This window comes from Salvia hispanica, chromosome 2 (genome assembly GCF_029641045.1).
Source record: "Salvia hispanica isolate PSC_SH4W2 chromosome 2, Shi_PSC_v1, whole genome shotgun sequence".
NCBI lineage: Eukaryota > Viridiplantae > Streptophyta > Magnoliopsida > Lamiales > Lamiaceae > Salvia > Salvia hispanica.
The window spans coordinates 7,024,358-7,052,188 of record NC_142693.1 but is presented as its reverse complement, the minus strand read 5'-3'; the positions used below and the strand labels follow the sequence as shown (position 1 = coordinate 7,052,188).

General features: G+C 32.3%; 3 protein-coding genes across 3 annotated transcripts; 1 reads left to right on the top strand and 2 right to left on the bottom strand.

Annotated features, from left to right (window-relative positions):
- The first annotated feature begins 2,545 nt into the window (after positions 1–2,545).
- On the top strand, positions 2,546–8,275 carry LOC125222070 (protein EMSY-LIKE 3-like). The gene is made up of 10 exons (XM_048124492.2): positions 2,546–2,813; positions 4,447–4,658; positions 4,754–4,863; positions 4,978–5,233; positions 5,319–5,528; positions 5,615–5,683; positions 7,087–7,329; positions 7,402–7,470; positions 7,549–7,612; positions 7,853–8,275. Exons 1-10 carry the CDS (start codon positions 2,783–2,785, stop codon positions 7,897–7,899), a joined length of 1,311 nt encoding a protein of 436 aa, XP_047980449.1. The 5' UTR covers positions 2,546–2,782; the 3' UTR covers positions 7,900–8,275.
- Positions 8,276–8,980: 705 nt separating this feature from the next.
- LOC125222078 (zinc finger CCCH domain-containing protein 31-like) lies at positions 8,981–11,310 on the bottom strand. The gene is made up of 3 exons (XM_048124507.2): positions 11,106–11,310; positions 10,435–10,495; positions 8,981–9,984 (listed from the first exon to the last, which is right to left on the bottom strand). The coding sequence occupies exons 1-3, from the start codon at positions 11,179–11,181 to the stop codon at positions 9,234–9,236; spliced, it is 888 nt and encodes a 295-aa protein (XP_047980464.1). The 5' UTR covers positions 11,182–11,310; the 3' UTR covers positions 8,981–9,233.
- An 11,195-nt stretch (positions 11,311–22,505) lies between these two features.
- Positions 22,506–24,026, bottom strand: LOC125202543 (homeobox-leucine zipper protein HAT22-like). Its single transcript, XM_048100957.2, has 4 exons — positions 23,655–24,026; positions 23,361–23,581; positions 23,194–23,273; positions 22,506–23,113 (listed from the first exon to the last, which is right to left on the bottom strand). The coding sequence occupies exons 1-4, from the start codon at positions 23,917–23,919 to the stop codon at positions 22,762–22,764; spliced, it is 918 nt and encodes a 305-aa protein (XP_047956914.1). The 5' UTR covers positions 23,920–24,026; the 3' UTR covers positions 22,506–22,761.
- Between the last annotated feature and the right edge of the window lie 3,805 nt (positions 24,027–27,831).

The following is a 27,831-nucleotide window of genomic DNA, read 5'->3' as shown; positions in this document are numbered from 1 at the left end:
TCCACAGTGGGAGGGCCGCGGCCCTTGGCCCGGAGTCGGCCCAGGCGCGGCCCCCCACTACCGAGGCGCAAGGTGGACGAGGGGCAGGGGGGTGGACGAGAGAGGGCCGAGCTCTCGGCCAGGCCGAGGCCCTTGGGCACGCGACTCGGCTCGCCACTGCAAGGGCCGAGAGCCGCGGCCCAGGCCATGGTTTCAATTTTTTTTTTTTTTTTTTTTCAGTTTTTGTGTTAATTTTAGGGAGAAGATGAAGTGGAGAGAGTGTATGTGACGAAAATTAAACGGTAGTTTTCAAAAAAATTTGCATTAATTTAGGAAACAAATCAATCTCAATCACTAAATCCCTATTAAATTGGTCATCTTTTTAATTAAGGATTGTGATTTCAATTCACACCCTATTTATGGAAATAATTAAAATTCAAATTTTCAATAAATATATTTACTGTAATTGTCAAATTTTTTAAAATTAATTTAGATTTTTTTAATATTATAGTCCAATAATTTTTATTCTAGCTAATTTAAAATATAACAAAAAAATGTAAGAAAATAATTTTAATTGGTAGCTCGGAGGGCCACTATTGTGGTGGCCAAGTTTTCATGGGCAGGGCCAAGTTTGTTGGACATGCTCAAGAAATGATGGCTTGGGCATGCCCAAGAGGGCCACCACTGTGCACACTCTAAGGTGATTTTGCCATTTCCTTGAAAGTGTTATGTACTTCTGTATGAGTATAGGTGTTATCTTCATTATTATCTTGGAAACTAAGTAGATATTTAAGCATGTTTCATACAAATATTTATTACTACCATTTATATCTGCAATGATAAGCTATAATTAATAAAAAAAACATTCTGGCATGCAAAGTAAATGATGTTCATACATTGATATAGAGATAATGCTATAACTAAGTTCAGACTATAGTAAATGGTAGTAGTAAATGTGGGACGCTTACTTCTCATCCAGTTAAATCCAAATTATTGTTTCATTATAATACTACTCCAATTAAGAATGTTATGTATTGACATAGACCGGGCAGTGTACCATCTTCAACTAAATTTGACTACAGTTAAGTTCTAATTTATTTCTATCGATTATACTTAAGTGATTTAGTATAAATTTCAGTTTGAATTTTTGAAAATGAGGTTTGCATATTTTTTTCAAACAAAAAAATATATCAAAAGTAGTCTTTTTCTCCACACTCTAAGACCATGTTTATCAGTCATTTATGGTCGACCTCCATGTCACCAAGCAATTAAAAAAAAAAGAAAATTATATAAAAAGGTCTCTCTCTCTCCTTGGCCATGGTTGCATTCCATTTAACCATGCAACCAGTGGTCGCTCCATCTCATTTCACAATGCAACCAATAAGATTGTGCCACAATCTCATTTGTTGCTTAATATATTTTTTAAAATTTATATATCTTTAATATATTATATTAAAAAATTATAAAAATTATATCAACATTCACATTTGATATAGTTTTTTCATACAAAAAATCTCTATCTTTTCTTCTTGTATAATTATTTTTATTTTAATGTCTAATTTTCCTCTTCTGTTGGTTCATCAATTAGGTATTACTACAATTTTTATAATTTATATTTTTTATTTGTTTATTTTTATAATGTTTAGTTTTTTTATTTATTGTGTTTTTTATTAATAAATTTATTCTGCAATGATAAATATTTCATGTAATAATATTATTATTAAAAGGTAATATAAAAATAAATATTATAATGGTGTGGTTGGGTGGTCATTGATAAACTATGACAAAATGTGTGGTTGGGTTGGATGAATATTGATGATATGGAAGATAATGTGGAAGAGATAGAAATAAATTAAATATTAAAAAAGTAGATGGTTGGGTTGGATTGGATGGTTGCTGATAAAGATAGTCTAACAGTTGAACTGATCAAACTTGTACACATGTGTACAAGTGTTCAACTCCTCAGTACTCAAAGGTGTGCAACTAGTGATAAAAATACCCTAAGATCATATTTGGTAGGAGTGATAACTCATCTAGAGATGAAAATCTACGAACAAAAATAACATTTTAGCTTCAAAGAGTAATCATACTCTGGTCAGTAATCATACTCTGGTCAAAGAGTAATTACTTTTAGCTTCAAGAATATATATACCCTCAGGCCTCAAACAATAGACCATCTCATCCCAATGCAAAGAATGTTTTTTTTCAACACTATTTAAAGATTTTAAAGCAATAGTATATAATTAGTTATAAGCATTAAAATTAGAAATACTCCTATGATGATTAGCTATCTTTTAATTGTATCTTCTAAAGAGAAGAAATATTATGCTATACACATTATTTTAATTAAAAAAAAACTGATTATATTAATAGTACTCCACATTCTAAAATATTCAAATAGGGAAATACTAGTAATAATTATAGAAAGAAAAAGGATGGAAGGAAAAAAAGAGATAAAAATAAATCATTCGTTGAGGAATCCCCACGTGGGAAATGAGTCCGTAGGCGAGTCAACTCGCTTCCGAAACAAAATTAGAGGCGGAATTCAAAACCCTCTTCTTCGTTTCAATTCAATAAACCTATTTCACGTCCGCGTATCTCAACACACTCTCAAGCTCGCTAATTCTACGTACAAATTCCGATCCTTCAATCGTATACGCTTATTCCGTTGTGTTAAACTCGCCGAATTGCCAACATTCTCCACATTTCTCTGCGCCGCGCTTGCAATTTTCGGAGTTGCTGCTAGGGTTTCATAGCTCATAGCTTTAACCAATTGCGAATCCTCGATCTCCGGAAGCTGGCTATGGACGAGTACGGGCCTTACGACAGTAGCGGTCAGTAATTGAGTAGAATTTTCCACCGCTCCGTTGTTATTTGTGTTTATTGGGAATTAGTTTATTTTTTGGGGGTTTGTAAATAATGCTGGTGTTAGGGTTTGCGAAGTTATGTGCATTGTTGTGATAGTGAAATCTTGTAAATTGACTGGGTTTATTTCATCCATACAATTGCCATTGGGAATGGGTGTTCTTGAATTTTACTTTCAAGAATGGATTTTGGGAATGTGTTGTTTGGTTTCTATCTAACTAGCTTAATGATTTATCAGGCATCCATTGCAATAAGTTGATGTACATATCGAAATTCCGCCTAATTCTGCAACTTGCAAACTATTCAAATCATATATACTGCAACATTGTTTCAGTAATTTTTAGTTTGTGAGGTTATTATTTATGTACTACAACTGGTACAGATATAAAGATGGCCTTTTTATTAGTCAGTTTGCTAAAGGAGCATTTTGAGTCCACTGTTTGCTTCGGCCTTGTATTATGTCATGTGTCTAGCTGGCTATATGATGGAGTTGTCCTTAATTGCGATAGATATCACTTAGAAAGTTTAAACTTTATGAATGTTCATTAAGTGTGACGAAATACTTTTGTACGAGTACTGCACTTTTTCTCGGAGAAGGCTTAATCAGTTACTGTAATTTATGAACATGATGGGTAATTGTTATATTTATGTTCTTTGGCAATAATTCCTATAGTTTTAGTGATAATTTTACCCTGAATGTCAATGGCTATATATCTTTACTCAATATCCTTTTGGGTTGTGTTTCTTCCATTCCTAGAGTGGGATATCTGGTTTCCATCATTTGAGTTGAAATGTGCATATCCACGAATAGGTTTATGATGCAGCATTGATTTTTCCAGGAGCTGTCATCTTTATATACATTCCACATGGTCATTTGTACAATGCAAATTGAAACCCTGTAACATGAGAAGCCTATGATTCCTCTTGTAAATCTTTCCTTTGGTCATTTGAATCTGAAACTGTAGAATATTGCAGCCTGCAATATCATCAACCAAGTATAAGTAGTTAAAGTGGCTATATTTGCTTATCACTATTTTTTTAATGCTGTAGAGATAAAATCACAGACGCAAGTCCTGTTCGTGAATTAGAAAACTAGGTTTCCATATCCTTATTCGTTCAGTTATCTCAGTACTCATGTATGCTGAAATTTAGGAAGACTTGAGATGTGAAGCATCATATCACCTTGAAAATGGTTAATGGGTATTCTGTGTCTACTTAGTTTTTGTATTTTGGGAGGTGATCTCCTGTTAGAAAACTAGGTTTCCAGATCCTTATTTTATATTTTTGTGTTAATTGGACAGCTAAAAGTCTATCCCAGTTTTTTGTCAATAAATTTCAGTTTGACTAGCATTAGATTATGTACTGCTAAATTAAATTTCTTTTTCATATGGGAATCAAGATTGCCTTTCCTTTGGATGACGATATACACTTGCCATTTCTAATTCCAATCTCTCATGACCTTTCTAATGGGGTAGATCAAAAGCTACAGTTATTATTAGCATTCAGAGGGTTCAAGCTCTCCTTTTATGGACTTAGTCTTAGCTCTATGAGCTTTGAGGGATCTGAGCCTCCTCTCCTCTTTCCATTTTGGTGTTGCTTCAGGAACTGATGATGATTTCCCCCCACCACATCAAAATAGAATGTCAAGAGGAGGTCGCATTTCTGGTAATGGAAGGCCTGCTGCTGTGGGTTCTATGCCATATCCCAGGATGTATGAAGATACTGATATGGAAACTAAAATTCACCAGCTTGAGCAAGAAGCATACAGTTCAGTTTTAAGAGCCTTTAAAGCTCAAGCTGATGCCATTTCTTGGGTAAGCCTATATTTTTTAAATATATTTGGCCTGTGGATAAAATAGTACTGTATATTTTTATGATCATTATAAATGACGTTAAATCTATAATTCAGGAGAAGGAAGGTTTAATTACCGAGCTTAGGAAAGAATTAAGATTATCAAATGAAGAGCACAGGGACCTCCTAAACAGGGTTAATGCAGATGAAACAATTCGAAGGATAAGGTTTTATATACGAGAAGAGAGTTTTGTTTACTTACTGGAAAGGAACATATGAGTTCATTAATCTGATGAAATGACTTTTCTGTTTTCCACCCAAATTTTGGGATACACCATCAGGGAATGGAGACAGTCGGGTGGTGCTCTTCAACCAGTCATGCATAATGCTTCTCAAGCCGGCCGTGAACCATTACCTAGTCCATCCATCTCAGCTTCTCGCAAGAAACAGAAGAATGCTTCCTCGTTACCTTCTCAGTCCTTTGGTGGGCCAACTCCTTCTTTCCATCCCCAGTCAATGGCTGCAGCTAATCAGCCATCTTCATCAGCAGCTAAGCGTGGACCCATGATTGGTGCGAAAGGAAAAAAGCATAAATCAGTGAGTTAAAAGTTTCGCTATTAAACTGCTAATGCTAGACACCTTCTGTTTCTAATGTGAGTTTGTAACATGTTTTACTTCTCAGATGCCTCCTGGTGCATCTTCAATGAAAATGCAGTATCCTTCTGGTCCAGCTGGAAGGGGTCAATTTAGTAACCGTATGGCTGGTGGCCTTGCAACTGAACCTGTAGAAGGAGCATCATTTGATTCATTGATTGGAAGGAAAGTCAGAACTAGGTGGCCTGATGATAATAACTTCTATGAAGCTGTTATAACTAATTTTAATCCTATTGAGGTATATCTAACATGTAATGATTTATAAACTACCTTAATAGTTAATACTTCTTTGTACTCAAATATCTCCATATGCTCTTTTTCCAGGGACGGCATTGTCTTGTTTATGATCTAGGTACTAATCATGAAACAATAGAGTGGGTTGACCTTACTGAGGTAGATACATGCTTTATATTATTTCATATAAGATTTTATATATATTTGTTTGATCGTTATATTTATTTGTTTATGATATCTTTAGCATTGTTTATTATAATATGTGAGATAGAAACATATTTAGCAGAAACCAAATATTATCTAAGTTCTTGTGTGAAAATATGAAATACCTGATGCTCTGAGAATGTTACATGCGGAACCTGTGATTTGAATCTGTAGATTCTGTAGGCGACATAGACTTTTGCTCTGAGGAGGCTTAATTGAATGCTACTTTCTACTTTATGGTGGTAATAAATAAAGAAGACTAAAGCCCAAATTGGTCCTTTACATTCTTTTTGGTCATACACGTTAAAAGTGATGCTTATGGTCCTAAACGATATGTTTTCGTCCATATTTAATGGTTTCGTCAATAAGTTAATGGCCAACAACATTGTGACCAGATTAGTAACTTATTGCATTTTAAATTGAAAATTAAAAGGAACATAATGTCCTTTTTGAAATCTAAGTATTTCTTAACTTTTATAATTAGAATGATATTTGATTCACTAATCTGGTCAAAATTTTGTTGACTGTCAACTTTTTGACGGAACCATTAAGTGTGGACTAAAACATGCCAGAGCTATCGCACCTAATGTGTAGGACCACAAAAAGTATTTTCGAGCAAATGTAGAGGACCAATTTTTAAATTAGTCAATAAAGATGCTGAACATTTAAACTCTTCAACTGAATTCTGTAGAAAGAAAAGTGCTCCTTAATTCTTTACTTTTGATTATGCATCAATTTGTTGCATCTTTGGGCCAGTATTGAATGTGTGTGTTCAGGTTATTGATTAAGCCACAAATAGGTTTCTGATGAATTCTTGCTAATTTTTCTTTGGAAAAATGCAATGCAGTTACGATTTGTTGTTCTACCTCAAGGTTTCTGATGCTAATATATCATCGTTTTCTATTGTAATGTAGACTTGCATTATCACTGCCATTACACGAGTTTGATAAATAATCTTGCTGACATTGCATGTCGGAATTTTTTGATGCTCATAATAATGAGTGAATCCTCTTGAGCATTTTTATGAAGTAATTTGAGGTTAACTTGTCTGAGGGATGCCTGTGATTGGCTCTGCTTGAGCCTAATTTCATATTGATGACCAGGATATGGACACAATATCAAAGACAGAATAAAAAGAATTAAAGGCGAAAAAAAATGATTGAAATATATTAATGTACAAGGTGCTTCTTTCAGTGCGGCATGATATTCATGAAAGTATCCCAAAGAAGATAAAAAGGATAAAAAGATAAATAAATAACAAAAGAAAGAAAAAAAAGGAAGATATTGATTGTATATATGATGATGTTGATACTTCATACTGGAATGAGGGTCTTATATGTTCGGTATTCTGTTGGTAGATTTCTCCTGAAGATATACAGTGGGAAGGTGATGACCCTGGAATTTTCCATCATGGGGGTTATGGCGGACCAGGTCATGGACCGAGTAGACATCTTGGGCGGGATAGTGCTCCAGGTGCTGGAAGAGGGCGGGGAATGGCGAAAGGTCAATCCAGAAAGGACTTCCAACCATCACAGAATGGCATCGGAAAGAAGGGACCAGATGACATTCAGTTGCTTCACACCGACACTCTAATTAAGGAGGTATAAAGTTAGGGTCTACTTCGTACGCACTGTTATGGTGGTTTGTGTAAATTAACTGGTAAACTGTGGCAGGTAGAGAGGGTTTTTAGTGCTAATCATCCAGACCCTGTAGAGATAGAGAAGGCAAAGAAAGTGCTGAAGGTCAGAGAGTGATACTTGGTTTATTTTTTAGTTGTTTCTACATGGGACAACCGCAAGTTTAACCTTTTGAAAAAACAGGAGCATGAACAATCTCTTACTGAGGCAATTGCAAGGCTAGGTGATTTATCTGATGGGGAGAGTGGTACGTTATTTTTGATCTAATAATGAAAGCTTCATGTTTATTTCTTTCTCATGAAAAAGTTTGGACTTTTCCCATTCATTCTCTGCTGCATTTTGTGTTTTTAAGCTTTTAGTCTTGGTTAGAACAAAATAATAGTAGTATATATTTTTTCTATATAAAAAAAAGTTCTATGCAGTTATTGTGTTCATTCAAAGTCTATGCCATTGCCATTCCTTACTTCTTCCTAACATATCCTTACAGATGAGGGTGGCCGCTTTTTACATGCACAAGCTATGGATAGGGAATGATAAACATCATTGAAATTATTGGCGACATGGATGGAAAGATATAGAGTAGTGCTGGCGACTAAGGTCTGTTTCTGACTATCATGCATCAACATGGTAAAGTTCCAGCTCTGACGTCAGGATTTTGTTGTATAATGGTTTAATTCAGCTAAGTTTCGTAATAGTTTGTCGGTTTTAGTTCAGGCGAAAGTCATTACAGGTCGGTTTCCCTTCATTAACTGGATAGTGCTAGCGTGCGTATATGTTCACTAACAGTTGCCATTAAGGTGTAGTCATGTACAAATTGTGTTCATGTTGAGGTTTAGCTTCTCTTATTTAAAATTTTGGCATTGACAATGGCGGGTTATTAAATAATAGCCAAAGGCATAGTGTTTATTTCTGCGGGCCTTCTTTCACTTTTTCTAGCTACTTATCATAATGTGTGGTGATATGCATACTTATCACATAGTATTTTGGAGTAATTTATTTGGGCTATATGTACATATGTAATTGATAAATGTAAAATCAGAATCCCAATTTGTTTCGAGGGTGTCAGAATGATTGAAGATATGTGCAGGATGAAGCCATCTTCAGCTAAGAGGAGACCTTAGAGCATCTATAGTGGTACTGGTGCTACTTTTGCGGCTGGTGTACGACTGCTATCATTGCGGCGCCACTGCAAGTGGAGGGATGCGACTGCCGGGATACCTGCTCTGTTTGCGGCCAAACAGATGGCAAAAAGTAGATAATAAAATCTCATATCTATAGAAAACCCTACGAATAATACCCTTCACGCTGATTTTCAATTCTAAGAATGAAGAGATTCGTGGAGAATAAAGATTAATTCACAACATTATTACACCGTGTAATGTTGTGAATTTACACGTACCAAAGATTAAAAAAAAGAACAAATACCTAGAAATGTCATCTGAGGTAAAAACTAGAGTGCAAGGTATTCTTTTTACACAGATTTCACATAACACATTTTGGATGCGGAAATACCCATGATTAAGAGTTTTATTAAACATTAAATTTAATCACAAAGTAAGAAATCAAACACCATTATATTGCTGTAGATTTCTAGAAAGTAGAGAAATGTACGAAATGCAACTGAAGAAGAGAGTAAATTTTCAGCAACCATAGTATTTGGCTGTTTACAATATGAGGTCGCTCTGACATTATTTGCATTATGCCTAAACCATTTACCCAATGGAAATATATCTGAGGGGAAGGGAAGATAATGTTTAACGCAAACCCAGAACTTGATGTCACACTACAGAGAAATCATTATCTGCTTTTATGTCTAATACTAATGATACTAGTGAATTAGTTAATAAGAAGCAGATTACACAAACTGGTTAAGCCAATGAGTTCCGTAATTCAGCAGCGGAATGAGCAAAATGGCATCTCTCTCCGAAAGTGCACAATCCCTTGGGGAATTTCTCGCACATCTTCTTCTTATAATGGCTGCTGCTGTTTGGTGGACCTCCATGACCATACGAGCCTCCCATAGAATGATGGTGATTCTCTTGATGACCGGATGAGGATTCAGTGATATTCATAATGAGTTGGCGTACCATCGAACTAGCCTCCTTTATCTGATCGAATGTTCCTTCAAGCTCAATATTCCGCTGACTCGAATCTGTCTCGTGCTCCTTTATGGAAAGCTTAACACCAGTCTGCCGGCAAATCTGCTTTGAGTTGGCACCATTTTTTCCAATAATGGGCCCAGCAAAGGATGCGTCAATGCTGATTTTAGCAGTTGCTGATGCGCCAAAGTTTCCCACAGATTGTTGGGATGACTCATGGCGTTGGGAATACCCACCTCTCATTCGTTGATCATCGAATCCTGGAGTGGCTGGCTTGCCAAGCTCCATCTCGCTATGGGCAAAGTGGCATTTGTTTCCATATCTGCATCCCTCAGGAGTGTTTAACCTGTTGCAAAGCTTTGTTTTCATGTTCGGGGACGGTGAATCAGAAAAGGATGGTGTATTCCTTCCAACAGGCGCAGCAATCTTAACACCCATGTTTGCTAACTGGGTGTGAGCACTGTACCCAGGAACATAATGCTGAAAATGGCAAGCATCGCCAAAAGAGCACCCTGCCGTGCTGCAATCACCAAATAATAGAAATGAGAAGATTCAAAAGAGCTTCCAATGATCATATTCCAGTCAATGACTCAAATCATTACCAAAGTCCCAATAACTGGGAAGAAAGTAATAGACTAAAAACGCACAATATCAATAAGCATTATTATAGAGTTTATAATGTTATTTTTTAATTGCAAACCTAACTAGTCTCCATGAAAGATGATACAAAACCTGCCCACACATAAATGGATAAAAAGAGGTGCATTTTGCATTATTTGCTTCTGCTTTTCCAGTTCACATATTAACACATTATGAGGCAGGAACCAGTGATTTAAGCTTCAACCGCTCCATGAAACTTGTACTACCAACTTATAGTTTACATACTATTTGGTTGCTAGTATACACAATTTTCTAAAGTAACATACTTCAATAGTAGAAGCTTATGGTTTACATAGATTAAGATTATAACCTGAAAAACTTCGTGCAAGGCTTTGATTTGCTTCCTACACCAGTTGTAAACGAGTCCATTTCTGTACCAGAAAGTTGATTTCTTTCTTCAGTTAATATTTCAATGGCTTTTACATCCATCATTAAAGAACATCTTCATCCAGTGATGATGCCATAACAACTGGCAGATATGTAAAATTTTACCAATAGTGTTTTCCTGGTAGACTTGGGAAATTTCCTAAATAATCATTAAGTGGCAATGCCCAATAAAAATTGATACCCAATAACCAAGAACATAAGGCCTAAAAACAAAACACACTACATATAGTTAAGTGGATCAGTATTTTCTAGAAAGCTCTACACAAACAAACCGAATTTAGATGTAGATTTCTGTAGGTTAATATTATCATTCAATCTTACCCAATTTACCCAAAGCATTCCTTTTGTAGAAAAAAATAATTCAAAGCCACTGGAATCTGCTTACTGTTTTAGCAACAGGAGATTCAACTTTAACAAACAACCAAATCATCTCATAACCAACAACTGACGTAAAGCATCGTACTAAATCCAAACGAAATAGCACAAGTACAGCAAATCAACAGCACACATCAAAAAGTAGACAAATATATCCGCCGAAAAATAATTGAATCGAAAAATATGAGATAAAGAGATGCGTTAATTCAAATTTCCAACCTTCTCTCGACCTTTTGAAGCCTCCATTCCCAGAGAAGGCGGCGTCTGGTCTGCCCCTTTTGCGCCCGAAATCCATTATCACGGCTATATCAAAATTGCAAAAATAAAAAATTGGAAGAGAGAAACAAAAATATTCGCACAGAAATTGAGGGAATTTAGTTTTGAAATCAAAAAAGCAGAAGAAGAAAAAACCCTAGGGTTTCCGGAACTGAAATTAGATTCAAATTCAGTTAAAAGTGCGAAGCATTGAATCGCTCCGGATTTTCTATGAAATTGGGCCTTTGTTATTGGGCTTGGCCTGCATATATATCAGCCTTCTTTTCTTACAATTTGTTTATTTTACTGATTGGTTTTTTTATTAGAATTAAACTTGTAAAATTAGGAGAGGACTGCGATTGAGTTTTTCGGTAAGGCCCACCTCAAGCCCGTTAGAAGCCCAGTTCATGTTCGAATCAGATAAAACTCACGACTATTAATCTTATATAAAATATTTTTAATTAATTTGATATAACCAAAATAAATTTGTGATACATTCACATGTCATGTAATAATAATCCGAACTAATTCCCTACATTGATTGTTAATCATTGGATGATATATTAGAAATGCTCTTTTATATAAGTTTGCCTTTGATAAAGTTTCAATGATTTAGAATAATTATTAGACGGAATTAACAATGTAGGAATGGTGAATTTAAGAAATAAGAATTGCATTTGATAAAGTTTCAATGATTTAGAATAATTATTTGATGGAAATAAAAATGTAGGAATGGTGAATTTAAGAAATAAGAATTGAAGATTATGACGCCACTTGGGACCAGATTTAATAGAGAATTTAATAATATTATATAATGATAAAAGTTTGAGAAAAAGAAATTTTGAGATGAGTTGGAATAGAGATGATGTAGGTTATGCATAATGATTGTGAACGTGGATTATGGGCATTGACTACACATTTTCAATTCGAGTGCCAAAAACTGGAAACTTTCAAGGAAGCACTAGCATTGAACTTTGTTGTCAAAATAAAGAATTTTGGGTAATCTAATTATCATTATATATGCTTCCATTATCTCAATGAATATCATTATCTCAATGAATATTGATGACCAACCATTCATGATATTCATTAGGGAGGTGGGTTGTATGTTGACTGATACTACTATACTATAGAGTACAGGGATTTGTGTCTTTTTTGGATTTATACAATATAATATCGTGACAAGTTTGTATATATCACAATATCATTATTGTTTTATTTTAATCAAGTTGTGGGTTATTTGATTACTACTCTTTAAATCTAGAGAATTCAGATTTTGTATGAATATTGTGTCGTAGTATAAAATTTATTTGCATTTTTATCATGTCATATTATTATCAGGCTTTTATTGGGTTGTTCTCGTGTCATTATCATATTATTAGTGTGTTTTTTTTTAAATGGAGTGGGGGTCGTGTTCGTTTTTATGTTGAGGGCTTGCTTAACTAGTCGTGTTCGAATATGAACTTGTTAAATTATGTCATGGCGATAAAGACTCCTCTCACATGATTTACCTTGCCTTATTATCAGCATCATTTACGCTATGACATTTAGTTACTAGTGAAATGTGTCAATGTAGGCAGGCGATTTTTTTTATATATATTATCTTTTTATATTTGTTTTTTTCCCATCCTCCATTAAAAAATAGGTGCTCCAAATTGATAATATTTGACAAAAGATTACATGTCTCAAAGACGTTTTGCATAAATTATTACGCTTTTTGAATATTTAGGATTTACAGTCCCAGCAATCTTGGTGGATAATCAATCTCTAATGATTATTGATTCATGTGTTATAACGTGCCAAAAGGTCTATGTTAGCCGTGTTTAGGTAGAATGCTAAAGTCAAATAATAATTGCCCTTGTTCAATAACAGTACCATTCTTTATATTTATTTCTCCAAAATATATTGCTTTCATAAACCAATGTTTCAAGAAAAGTCCTACTATTACTTGGTCATATTAATTTGCCATGTATAGGGTTTGTTTTAGTTTCCATGTTCTAATCATTTCTTTCTTAAAAGGAGTAATTGGTGATTTGCAATCATTTCAGAATCTTCTATCTATAATTTTTCCAACATCCCAATATTTAAAATCGTGCATGCATTAATTAAAAAAAAAGACGGCTAAGGACATTTTCTAATATTATTAAGGGCGCTAATTTATGTTTCTAATTATACCATCAATACTTTATAAAATGTTCTTATTGTTGGGTCCCAACTAAAATTTGAGGACACAATTGAAACGTCCTTAAAAAGAAAAAAATTAAGATAATTTGTCATCAACTTAGAGACGCTTTCTTTTGCGTCTTAAATTGTGATTATTTTAAAAAAAATTCAAATGATATTAATTAATTGCGTCTAATTTTTGTGTCATTAGTAATGACCCGTTGAAATAAAGTACTGGATCTCCGGTTCAAGCTCATCGGATTTCATCCTTTAAGGGGGTGTTCGATTGGCAAGACTTAATCTAATGATTAAATATGCATCATGTTTGGTTCATAAGATTGATCCCCACAACTTAATCCTAGATGGATAGTCCCATGATAATTAGTCATAGCCTTGCCCCTCCAACTAAAATAATCCATCAACTTAATCCTAGATCGATAGTCTCATGATATTAGTCATGACAACCGAACGTCACCTAAATTTCTATCTACTTGCTTATTAAGAAAACAAACAAAAAAAAAAGACAAAACATGTGGGCATATAATTTTAGAGCTATAATATTTATAAAATGATAGGTGATTCATGAATCCAAATATTGGCCAGAATGAGTGCATTTCGACATTTAAATCTTCAGTCTTCACTACCTAGATTCTTTGTTGGTTGTTAGTTAATGATTTCCTTTTGAGGAAATTTTCAGTGATAAGAATGAAAAGGGGTTGAAAGTTGAAACCGTGTTTCACAGTCAAACAAAATCTTGGATATCTTGCTTTCTTTCATATGTTTCAACGCCAAAATATATGGTTTCGTTTTTTCAAAGCCCAAATAATTACACATATATTGGCGTGTTGAAAATGGCAACTTTTCTTATTTTCTTGGAGATTTCTTACAAGAAAATTGTTCACAAACCACCACCTAGTATGACTATCGCTGGACCATCTCTAACTCTGACTTGTTTATTTTCTTAGATGAATATATGTGATTAGGTCGCTCCATGTTTATTTGAATTGGTAGACTGGGACATTTAAAGTGTATTTAATGACTCAATCTAGTGTTTGATCAGTGGAGACGCAGAAATATTTATCGATAGGGGCTGAAATTTCTAAATTTTGTTTTAGAGTATACATTTGAGTAATGTAGATAATTTGTAGGGGCTTTTACACTATAATTTACACCAAATTTGAATAAATTTTAAAAACAATTAATAGAAAAAAGTAAAAAAAAAAAAAAATCATTGAGGGCTTAAGCCCCTCCCCCAATATGAACAAACTATAATGAATTTTGATATAAGTATTAAAAAAGTTAATTGGAAATTTACAATATTAAAAATAGACAAAAATTTTCAGACATATCATATTTAAAAATTTAGAATATATATTTGTAGCTACTAATTTTATTAAAATCATAAATATATAAGAGATATTATCATGTAAGTATACAAACACACTTAACTTTTTAAATCTTTTGCCTTTGAACATAAATATATATAAGAGATATTAGCATGTAAATATACAAACTAAACTATACATGTGTTTCAAAACTACGCAGATTCTTTTAAAGTAAAATTTGCGAACTTATATACGAATTTAAATATCCATATTTGATGGATGTAAGACTTACGTATTGTTTAGTTAAAGAAAATGCAAGAATCATACACATATTAATGAACGCCATTGTTTTATTCTAACAACTCTAGCTATTTACTTGACCGGCAAATACATAAATAAGTAATGTACAATAGTAAAATAATAGTAGGAGTACCAGGTTTCTACTCTAAGTAAAGTTAACAACGATAATGATTTATTTTTATTTTCAACAGAGTAATAATTTATTATTAGAAATGTAATCTTGATTTCTTGCTGGTACATTCTCATACATTCCCTCGATTACCCTGTCCCATCGCGCATAAAAAAAAAAGAAAAAGAAAATTATAAAATGTGACAATAGCACATTAATATTTTAGTTAAATAAAAACAAAATCCAGAGTCAACTATCTTAATTCTTAAGTTTCTCAACATATTCATTACGTGTGCATGGCTAAAATCAACTAACCTAAGTGATGTAACTCAACCTTATCTTGAGTAGTAGAGAAATGGCTGTCGTCGACTTTTCAATTTTTCGAAAAGTAACAAAAAGATATGGTTAATTTATCACTAACCATAAAGTCATTTCCATATAATAATGCAATCTTCTCTTTGCTGATTGATTGATTTATTAGTGTTAAAAATGGGCCCCACGTCATCCTCTATTTCATTCTCCTAATTTTCACTATTATTATTATATAGTTTGACTTGTAAGCATAGGAAAATAAGTGTATTTGATTTTGCAAACAGATAATGATTTTTAGGCATATACGTATTATTTTAGTTAATGCTACCAAATAAGTGGGCACCAACTCTTTTTGGTGTAAAAGCACAAGTTGTCCATGTAAATTGTAAAACCAAATCTAGTGTCACAAATTAGATAAAGATAAGGGCAAGACTGTCACGTTCAAAATCTTTGAATTGGGATCTCAAAATATTTTCGATTCTTGATTCGTTTATTCGCTCTATACATTCAGTCATGTCATGCATGTGAATGCTCTTCTGCAGTTTCATTTTATCTCTGCCTAACTCAATTTTTTGTGTCACTTTTGTTTAACTTTCAGGCTTTTAGCATATATTCCGCCGTTAGTTATTATTATTATTATTATTATTATTATTATTATTATTATTATTATTATTATTATTATTATTTTGAACTGTTTATTAAAATTAGTTTTGTTTATTTATGATAGGTTTCTCTAATAAGTTGGATCTTATTTTTTTACTAATAATATTAAAAAAAAAAACTATACTCCATATTTGTTTTTCTTATTTTATCAATTTTGCATTAAAGCTTGTATCGGTGACTACCAAGACTATTTTTCTTGTAGGTGGAGATAGAAGTATTTTTGGACAGTTGATGCTTACTTGACTTGGAGACTACGGATATGAAGGAGCTTACCAGGTCTATTTAAAAAAAATTCTAATTGAATCTTTAAAATTTTCAAATGTTAAATAAATTATTATATTATGCAAAAGCTTCTATATTAATGATCCCCGAATTGCTAAAGTATATATTTTCACACACACTAATTAAAATTACAAATCTTTTTTGTCTGCTTCTGCATTTGCTCATGGGACTACAATGGGATGAATCGACCTCACCCAACCGTACCTAAAATTGTTCTTGTTTTTGGGATTTTGGATAATTTATTTTTAAATATTTTTGTTTTCCAATAGTGCCATTTATTTCTTAAGCAACTGCAAGCCAATTTAAATAAATTTTACTCTAAAACACATTTTGAATAATAGTCACATACAGTACTTACCATCGATTTTAATTTTCTTTTTCTGATTGACATTATATATATGACCTACATAAATGAATGGCCTGCAAATTAAACATATTGATAAGCTGAAAACATGCTATGTAGCAACATAAGAGCTAGCGTGAGGCTCATCAGTACCATATTAAATGATGCATGATCATATGTAAACCTAATCATATATAGTACATTGTAATAATTGAAAAAAATGAAAGCATCCAATGAGACCAAACATGTGTTTATATCTAAATGTCTCAAACACAATAAAGTATTGATTTGTTCTTCTTTTACATCATCTATTTAACCTAAATCACATCAATATACAATATTCCCTTTAATATATGCTAACCTATTTTTTTGACTAAATCTAATTTTTTGACCCATCAACCAAGGAGGAAAATCTGGATTAGGATTATTTGTATGATGGATACAAAACCCCAAAAGAATATTTTCAAATTTCAAAAATATGAACAGAATTTTATGACACAGAGATTAACTTTGAAGGAAAGTCCTCGTGACATATCCTATCCTTAAATCAAATAATTTCGAATCCCACTTTAATTTTCACTTAATGGCTAAGAAATGAAATGAGTACATAGATTTATCACTAAGAATAACAAATATAAACCAACCACTCCGTCAAAGATTTATCACAAACGTCACACAAATTAAAAGTAATCAACAATCCATCATTAGGTTTATCTCAAAGCATTATACATACACTTTATAGAAAGTAATTAATTTGAATTTAGAAATAGGAAAAGGGTCATCTTCTTCTTGTTTTGTTTTTATTGCTTAATTAATGATGAAGATGGTTTGGCAATGAATGAGATAGACAGATAAACCAAGAAAACGTAGCACAAATCATTGGGTGACATACAATATTGGCAGTTGAAGTTTCTAGTTAGGTGATTGGATCATGTGATAATGTCTCCTTCACTATTAACTATTAATAACTATACATCTAAAATTTCTCAATCAGGTTTATCAAAATGGGACCCTTGGTCGGTTACTTATACTATTAATCATCAAATCTTTCTATGCATGATTTTACTTTTTTATTTGAAGTTTAACTTTACAATTATCTGTCCTATACATTTGTTCATTTGTTTTCTAAATTTTTGGTGACCCTTCCACCACGCCATAGATCGATTACACAATCAGTATTTTATCAGTATATTTTATCCGATCAAAACTTTAATTATTCGTTTCTGACTATAGTTAACGAATTAATATTATACTTTCTCTCTTCCATTAAAAATAAAACGTTTTTCTTTTTAGATTTTTCCCATTAAAAATGAAACGTTTCTTAAAATGAAAATAATATCATCTCTATTTTCATCTTTCTTACTATCTCTTCTTATTAACTCATAAAACAACACTACATAAAATTTCATGCCGAAAAGTAAATATTTCATTTTTAATGACAAAGAGGGTATCCATCTAGATATGTTTGTACGTAAAGTTATCTTGGCATTGATTACAATACTGGTAATACTTAAGGAAATGGAAATACATGAAAGATCTTCATTGAGTACTATTATACATATAGTTCTAAATTTTTAATTGTCTTATATATTCCTGTCTTAACAATTAATATGATTAGATCTGGATTTATAATAATTTTTTGCGTATTGAGCATGTAAACACAAAATTATTAATTATATGAATCTAGTTATGGGCTTAATTTGATACAACTGTTTGGAATTCATGTGCATGTCAATCTTAAAAAAAAAAATATTATATGAAACAGATCCAGAGTCATAATATATATTATGAGTTGAACAAACAAATAAAATAGTTGAGAAATTATATATTAACTGTACCATATGTTATTTGATCATGAACTTGCATTCTTTTCAATACAGTAATTAATCAAGGTTCAATATTCTAAAGTTCAATATTCTAATTTACTTCATATATGATTCAGTTCATTCATCATATACCATAATTATGAAATTGCAATTGATTTGTACATCCCAATAAATAACATAGTATTAGTGGATTTTATTTGTTCATTGATGAATTGCGAAATTGATCATCAGCTGCATTATTGCATATAATTTATAGACTCCTTGTTATGTTTCCTCCATTAAGAATTGACACGTACAACGAAATCAATATAACTTAAGTCTAATATTTAAATAGAACCGTCTGTATATGTAATGATTAATTGGTCCTTCACTAAAATTTAATTTAATATGTAGTATGTATTTACATATGACCAATGAGAAATATATTAGTAGTAGTTTTTTGGTGCTCGCACAACATCCAACACTTAGTTTTGGACACGCACGAATAGTGTTAGCATCATTAATGAGAATTGACACAACTAATATTTTGGTTTATTTGGTAGGAGATGAGAGTGACTATTGGTGATTACATAATACGTGGAGCTACAATAATTGGAAAAAAACAAAATGATGGATGGCCAAAATGTGTCCCGTGGGAAATTAAAATAAATCAATTGGACAAAATAAATTCTATATAAAGCAATTGATATAGATGGTCCATATATATATGGATGACTCATTACTCATTCACATAATACAAAGGGTGCCAAGACATATAATAATATACGTACACATAAAGTTTAAGTAACAAATTACTTTAATCAAATAAACATTTGATTGGTAATTTCTACTATCAAATTTAAAACTAAAGCTCCTACTAAGAGTATCATGAAACTCGTGATTCTTGATAATATAGTTGAGCTGATTTTTCAGATTTATGTAACAGCTGTCATTTTACATTCTTTGAAATTGGCAATATATATAGTTTACATAATTGCTGTTGATTTTATTTGATTAGTACTATTCCAATATTCTAGATATATATTGACTTTCATATGAACTAAATTGTAAGGCAAAGACCAATTTATAAGTCTGAATTTATTGTTCCAAATTTAACTAAGTGGATGGGAAATTGACTGATCATGGTAGAAGTAGAACAATGTGGTGGGATAATCAAATTGCCCTTTCAATACGTTACCAGAATCCAAATTTACACATTCAATTCCATGTGACAGGAATTCATTTTTCACAGATCATGAATGAAGGAGGAACCACAATGTACGTTTTTCTTAAATAGTCATGATTTTAAATCGCCATTGCACTAGAGTGACGGTGGTGGAATGCATCACTTTTATGTTATGTTTGAGCTTTATCCGAATTTGAAAAATTTTCCGTACAACATAGATATATCACATGGAATAAATTCATAATTATCATTTGTGACATGTTAGTATAATTTAGGGGTTGCCGAGAAAAATTAGAAAATTTGATCAAAGTTTAGTCTGTCCTGCAATTTTTGGATAAGCAGAAAAATTTCAAAGTTTGAATTTGTCCGCATTCATTCTCTAACGAGTTTTTGGGTGGAATAGTATTTGTTATTACAGTTGAGAATCTATACGCAGATGTCACATGAGAGATGGACAATGTCGCCCATTCGTGCTGAAAACAGTGTCTTTTAGTTGAAAATCATCAACAATATATTGATTATTGCACGTAGGTGATCATATATTTTGTCAATGAATAGTTACGAATAAATCTAAATTTCATGGTTTTGCCGACTGATTTTAAAACAGCGGGGTAGATCACAATTTGACAAAGCTTCTACTTTTTCAGTAATTTGTCCTAAAACTTAATTTCGCAAGTTCAAATCTCACTACTTACTTCTATTTTCAAAAATATTCTAAATTTTATTAAATTCATGATATTCAACTCAATTTATTTGCACATGTTTGGAACTAAGATTTACACATTCATTTAATAACGAAATTCAGAATGATCAAAAGTTTTTTAAGTCAATCTAGATGTTTGTTTTTCTTTTTCTCAATTTCATTACCGTAGAAATTGCAACTCAATCTACTAGGAGCTCAAATTTCGAAACACCAAATAATTCAGCTGTATGCATCAAACAATGAATTTCACAACAAAATCACAATGAGAATAACCTAATAGAAATACACTTAAAAAATGTCATTCAATTTTGAATTTCAATATTGGACTACTATCTAAATATCAATTTGAAACTAATCATGCAAATAAAATAAAGAATCATTCGCAATAAATTGAAAAACAATGATATGATTGAATCCCTTTAAAATGTAATGTGATTTATGAAAAGCAATGATATAAAATGATAGATACTTCCATATAAAAAGGTGAGAAATGATAAAAGAAGAAAGCAATGATATCACGTGCGGGGAGTCAAGTCACGTGGGAGAGTAATTGGAAAAAAATGAAAGAAGAAAGAATAATAGGGGAATGTACTTGGGTGGTGTGTAGTAATAATTGGTGGTGATAAAAATGGGACCTCCCTTTAGCAGACACATTCATAAATATGCCAACTTTGTCCCCAATTACAATCCATCATTATATATTTATCTGAAATTTCGATTTTTCAAGATTTATTATGGGTATTTCCACGCCTTCCTCTACTCTATTATTGTGGCTCCAATAATTATTATTTATGACTTTAATCAATCAATTCTAAAAACAATTAGACAATGGACTGACACTCTTAGCCTAAACCATGCCTTGAAGCACGGGACATCCCAACATACTTCCACCTATCATGCCTATTCATCACTTTCTTCTTTTTTCATTTATGATTATCTAAGTTATTTTTTACATAACACCATCATTATTATGATTGTCTATGAAATGTTTAAAGGAGTGCATGAATCATGGTGTTAATATATGTCGTTTATGAGTATATCTTTCCATCAAGTATATTCTATCCGATTTCATGTTCATACTTCATTGCTATTTGATTTTGCTTATCAAAATTAATAAGAAAATAAAATTATTTATAACTTATTATGATTTAGTGGGCCTATTTATCCATAACCAAAAATCAAGCACCATGGAAACATATTTAGTCAATTAAGAAAGTTAATTTTTTCAAAAAAAATATATACTTATATTTTAAAAAGTGTTTTTAATCTTAGTGTCCCAGTTAAAATTACGGGACACAAATGAAAGTGTCATAGAAAAATAAAAGATTAAAATATATGAATAATTGTGACTTCAACTTATGGATATTTTTATTTCCGCCCTCAATTTTAAACATGTTTCATAATTTTTCAATATAAGTAATTTAATCATGTTTCATAATTAGTTAATTACCAATTATAAGGATCATCGGTACATGTCATGGTCTTATAAGCTTATAATGTACTCCGTATCTTCTTTATACGAATTTCAGTTTTCAAATTTTAATTATGATCTCAAGCCATTTTTGATATAAAAATTGAATTAATTATACTCAATAACTCATTGTTCTATTAAAATTTGAAGCTTGATCCTGATCAACACATATAGTAATAATTTACCTGTGTTAGTTAGTTCGAAATTCCAATATAAAACATGTGTATGTCAGAACTAAAAAAACAAAATTGAAACCATCATTTTTTATTAACAAAAGAAACTACCAAGATTCTGTTAAATAGCGCGTGTGCGTTTCAAGCCATATATATTGCGCCAGTGTTAAATAAATCAAACAATATTAAACATTCGTGTATTAGATTGAGTCAATCTATCTACACGTATACTCTATATAGTTGCATGTCAGTTAAATATTACACAATGAATACATAAGTTTATTTGACTTTCCACATGAGAATCTCAGTCCAAAGACTCCCTTACTTTTTCTTACACAAAACACTCTTATAATAATATTTAAATAAAAACTTTATGAAAAACAAGAAACACTCCATTTCAAATTGCATTTTCTTTCTTATAGTACTAGCATTAAGAATAAAAAACAAAATCAGACTGTTACATAATGGTCAAAAGGAAAATAAGAAGGCAGGTGGAGACCATTTTCCATTCAGAAATCAATGCAAAAAATAAAAATGAAAATAAAAAATCATTAAATTACTTTTTCACTGTCCCAAACTAATTTGTGTATTCTCCACAAAATCGACATAGGATGAGCTGAAAAATTTGCTCAAGATGCAGAGATTCATCACCATCAAACAATCAAAACAAAACCCCTCGTTCCAAACACCAAACACAAAACCAAAAAAAAAAAGAAAAAAACAAGACAAGACCTAATTTACTTTTTTGCCCCTTTCATATTTACAAGTAAATCATCACTAAACAATCAAGACGCCGCCGGCTGATTAGGATGCGCCGCCGCCGCCGCCTGCGGAAACGGGTAAAATCTCGGCCTCGCCAGCGGAAACGGAATAGCCTTCGGGATATTATTCGATTCCCCCTTCGCTGCAGCGGCGACCGGCGCTACGGCGGCGGCGGCGGTGGTCGTGGAGGCCACGCGCTCACACGAAGGGCACATGGTGAGCGTGGTGGCGGGGAGTTGCATGTAGAATGGATTTGAAGTCTTGAGAGCTCTCAGCTCTTGTAATTCCTTGTGAAGTCTCCTGTTTTCTTCCGTCAGCGTTTCGCAGCATCTCTTCAAGTACTCACAATCCACCTCCGTCTGCTTCAGCTTCGTTCTGCAAATTCAATATATAAAATAATAAATACAAATAAACACACATATTTATTTAATTAATTAATTAATCTGTGTTCACACCTTGCTCTTCTATTCTGGAACCACACCTCCACCTGCCTCGCTCTCAGATTCAGCTGCTTCGCCAGCGCCAGTTTTTGCTTCTGCGCCAAGAAAAAAATTAAACCATCAGAAACGGATCAAAATCGAATCTTTAATCGTGGGAACGAGAGGGTTTTGTGATTACTGACCGGATTGAGGGTGTTGTGCTCCTTAAAGCTCTCTTCAAGAAACGCCGATTGCTCTTTCGAGAGGCGGAGCTTCTTCCGCGTGTTGAGCGCGTTGTCGTCGTCGTCGTCGTTGTCGTTGCCGGCGCCCTCGAATTCGCGCTTGTTCGCCGACGAGGCCTCCTCCGCCGCCGGCGTCCGGTTCACGTCCAAGCCCTTCCCCGACGACCCATTTTCCGAGCTCCCTTTTCACATAAATCCGTAAATCAAACCTCAATTTTAAATACTTAAACACATAAATTCGAAGCTAGAAACTACCATTATCAGAAGACCAGAGGCGAGGAACAGGAGCGAGAGGGAGAAGATTCAGCTGCAGAGGAGTTTCGGTTTCCTCTTGATTATCATCGCTTCCATCCTCCGCCGATGTATCATCGTCTTCGCCGTTTTCCTTGGAGCTAAGCCCCAAAGACATGCAGAAATCGAAGCCGGTGGGCTTGGTGAGATCTTGATTTGAGGAGGAGTTGTTGTCTTTCAGGAATCCTAGGGATTTTGAGGCATCCCCCAAGCTCAAGCCAAGCTCCATTTTGTGAGAGTAAAAGAGGAGTTTGGATATGAGAGAGGAAAGAGTCTTTATAAAGATTCAACACAAATGTTTGTTTAAGAGAGAGAGGGAGGGGGACAAGGAGGAGTAGGAGTAGACCAAACATGTACCAAGTCTACTTTTTCTATCACTTTGAAATTTAATTTAATGATTTGGGATTATCTTTTTTCACAACTTTTTAAGGATTTCTTTTTTTGGGGGATTAAGAAATTTTAAGTGGTGATGATTAGCATAATGGGGGGTTTGACCGACATACTCATGTTGACAAAAGATCACACGTGAAAGCCCTATTTTTATGAGGCCAAGACATGTCCCTCTTTCAAGATTTTGGGGGACCCTGCCTAAATCCCCTTTTCATGCTTTACAAACACACCTATGCTTTTCTTTGCCTTTTAATTAATACCCTAGCTTAATTAATTGGTGTAGTAGTACTAATTTGGGGCGTTAGTCAACATTTGGTGAAAAACTATAGCTAAATTAGTGACTCTAGTACAATTATATAACTTGTTTATTTTCGTGCCTCAAGAAAAAATAAACATATTTTATTATCTTGTCCTAGAAAAGCTGAAAGGTGGAAAGTAAATATAGTTGTTTTTCTAACCAAGTGTGGGGGTATAATTGATTTTTAAATGGTTAGTGTTGGATGAGTACAATTAGGTTAAGAGCATTCACAATGATTGACTAGTCGGCGTCCTAGCTGTTAAGTGAAAGAAATAGGCCTGAGAGGTCGGGCGTGGACGAAAGGCGTTGCCGATCGCTCGCCGCCTATTGTGCGACAAGTTATCGTCTAACGAGTTTAGTTAATTTTTTATTATTTCAACTCTTTATATATGACTCGTTGCGTTTCATTTTATTCACACCACTTATAAATTAATACGAATATTTATATTGTTTCAACTATTTATTTCCTATAACTTTGATTTAATTATTTTTAGTGAGTTTTTTTTTTCCTTTTGTTTTCCGTAACAATCCAATCATTCTCTATACTTATTATTTTTTCTATGGAATAACAAGACATTCATGAATCTGGGAATCATGAGACTTCTTGCATGTTGATATTAATAATAATAGCTCATCCATTCCATAATGAGAGTCTAGCACTTTTTCCCATTTTAATTTTTTCAAATTTAACCTTTTAATAATATTTCACTAATGCTGCATATAAACTTTATTCAATCAGGAAGAATTATGAATTACTTAAGCAAATGTTTAGTCAAAACTAATTTCGAAATTATAATTTTAAAAATCAAATGTCTAAAGATAAATACTTACTGCTAGTAGGAGTAAGTAATACAGAAAAGAATCTAAAATAATACTGAAAAAAATACATAAACGAGTACATATTACAGTGATAATAACATTTGTATAATTATAATTGTATATTTAATTGTAACGAGTATCCGGATTTCACATATATATTATGGGAAGCTTTTGAAATATAGTATAGTATGAAATAATGAAAAGTACTAATACTCTTGTTCAGTAAATTATCAAGCTAGACAGCTAAAGTACTTAATTTAGATGATTAAATGAAGAAATTATATTTATTTAAATTCAAATTTATATCCAGACATTTTGTATTTCAATTTAAAATATTAAATCTAAATTATATTCATGTCTTCATATTAAATATAATCTTGATTTTTATAGTATATTTTTCATGTATGAGAATTCGCAGTCATCACCCAGGACAAATAATTAAAGTGTAAACCATATTAGACAAACTAAAACATGCTAATTACTAGTAACAAATTAGGCACATATTTGACCATTCAAGGCAGCTAAATCACTACATTATAATCGACGACAAGCAATGTGAATTAGGTGGTCCACCAGACAGTAACAAGATGAGTGCCATGATTTCGAAAACTAATAAAATAATAATAATAATAATAATAATAATAATAATAATAATAATAATAGTAGTAATAATAATAATAATAATAATAGTAGTAATAATAATAATAATAATATTATTATTATTACTATTATTATTATTATTATTATTATTATTATTATTATTATTATTATTATTATTTCAGGAGAATGAATTGTGGTTGGTTGTATGGCGAGTCGGTGGGACTGTATAGGACAGGGTGTCTGACGCATGGAGAAATGGACGTAATTTTGTTGGACAAATAAAAATGGGTTTCTTTTGTATGATTAATTTTGTATGATTATTACACAATACTACCAATTCTCTCGCATCAATCAAAAACATATTTTACTTCATTTTACATAAGTACCCCTCATCAATATCCCAGATGTTGGGTTAATCATACGCCACACCCACATTCCAACAACATTACTAACTCGCTTATGAAATTAAAATATAGGAGTATGTTGCTATTAAGGAATTAAGGATGGCTATTAGAAAAAGAAATTAGAAAAGAAAGAAAAATATACCATGGTTTAATTTAATAAGTACTTAAGAGTCTTGGTCTCTTGGACAAGGATTAATATATCTTCGATACACAAAAATGTAGTAAGTAATTAATTGTGGTAAGAGTCTTGGAGAAGGTTTGTTTCTTTTAGATTCTTAGACATTAGTGACTCATAAAAAAAAAATTGCTGGCTTGATATAATTTTGTAAACACACATGTTAATCTCGCAATAATTGTATCTACATCAATTGCTAATTACTAACTCCCTCTTTAAATATTGTCCCACTTTGATCTCGTACAAGTTTTAAAAAATATAATGAAAAGTGAATTAAAAATGTTAGTGGAATGTGTATCCTATTTTTATATATTAGTTTATAATAAAATGTGAGTATGAATGAGTTAGTGAAATATGGGTCCACTACCAGAACTGGTAAAAAGTGAAATGAGACAAATTTTATGGAACGGACGAAAATGAAAAAATGGGACAAACTTTCAGGAATGGAGCTCGTATATGAATTTAATTGGCAACTATAAAATACTCCATATGATACAGCACAACCGACAGCAAATCATGAAGAAATAATTAAAAAAATTCTTGCAATCTTTCTTAACAAATTTGCTCTCTCATTATTAGTATGAACTACGACGTTGTTAGAATTCAATACACGCGTGATTTCACCAATCATCACAATTTGTTCGAATAAACTATGTATGGTGTTGACCTAATTCTTGACCAGGGCATGCCTTATTAATACATTATAAATGTAATGGACAAAATTTTAGGTTACACCATAACTGCAACTCTCTTGTAATGAAATCTACTTTGGTAAAGATTTGTTAATATTGTGATAATAAACAATTTAGACTATGATGACAGAAGAATTTATAGTTATGCACCGTAGGGTGCGTTATATTGCTAACGTTTTAAGTTGCTAACTCTGCTAACTCATCAACGTAGTGTATTAAAAATGTTAACTTGATAACATTAAATGTCAATATAGTATATTGAAATGTCAACAAAATTATATGTTGACATTTTAATATTATCATATTAACATTTTTAATATAATCTGTTGATGAGTTAACAGAGTTACCAACTTAAGAAAGTTAGTAATTGATCACAGACTCTAAACACCCTTATAATAAATATTACTAGTATTATGCATGCGATGAATATTTATTTGATACTCCATGTTATAATAATAAACCACTAACACTATGATGATAAATACAATGATAAACTAGATCAAATGAAACTACAATCCCTTATTACGAGATACTATGCACGTGATAAAGATTTTATAACAATATGATGATAAATCATCAACAGTGTGACACGTTGATTATGGTTGAGAAACAATTATAAAAGATGTGAGAAGATAAAGTAGATTATGAAATCTCGACGTGAATTAAGAGTGAGATTTACATGAATTACGGTAGCGCAAATACTCCATAAAATAGATTTAGAGAGAGAGAGATTCACGTCAATTAAGGTTATAGATAGATGAAA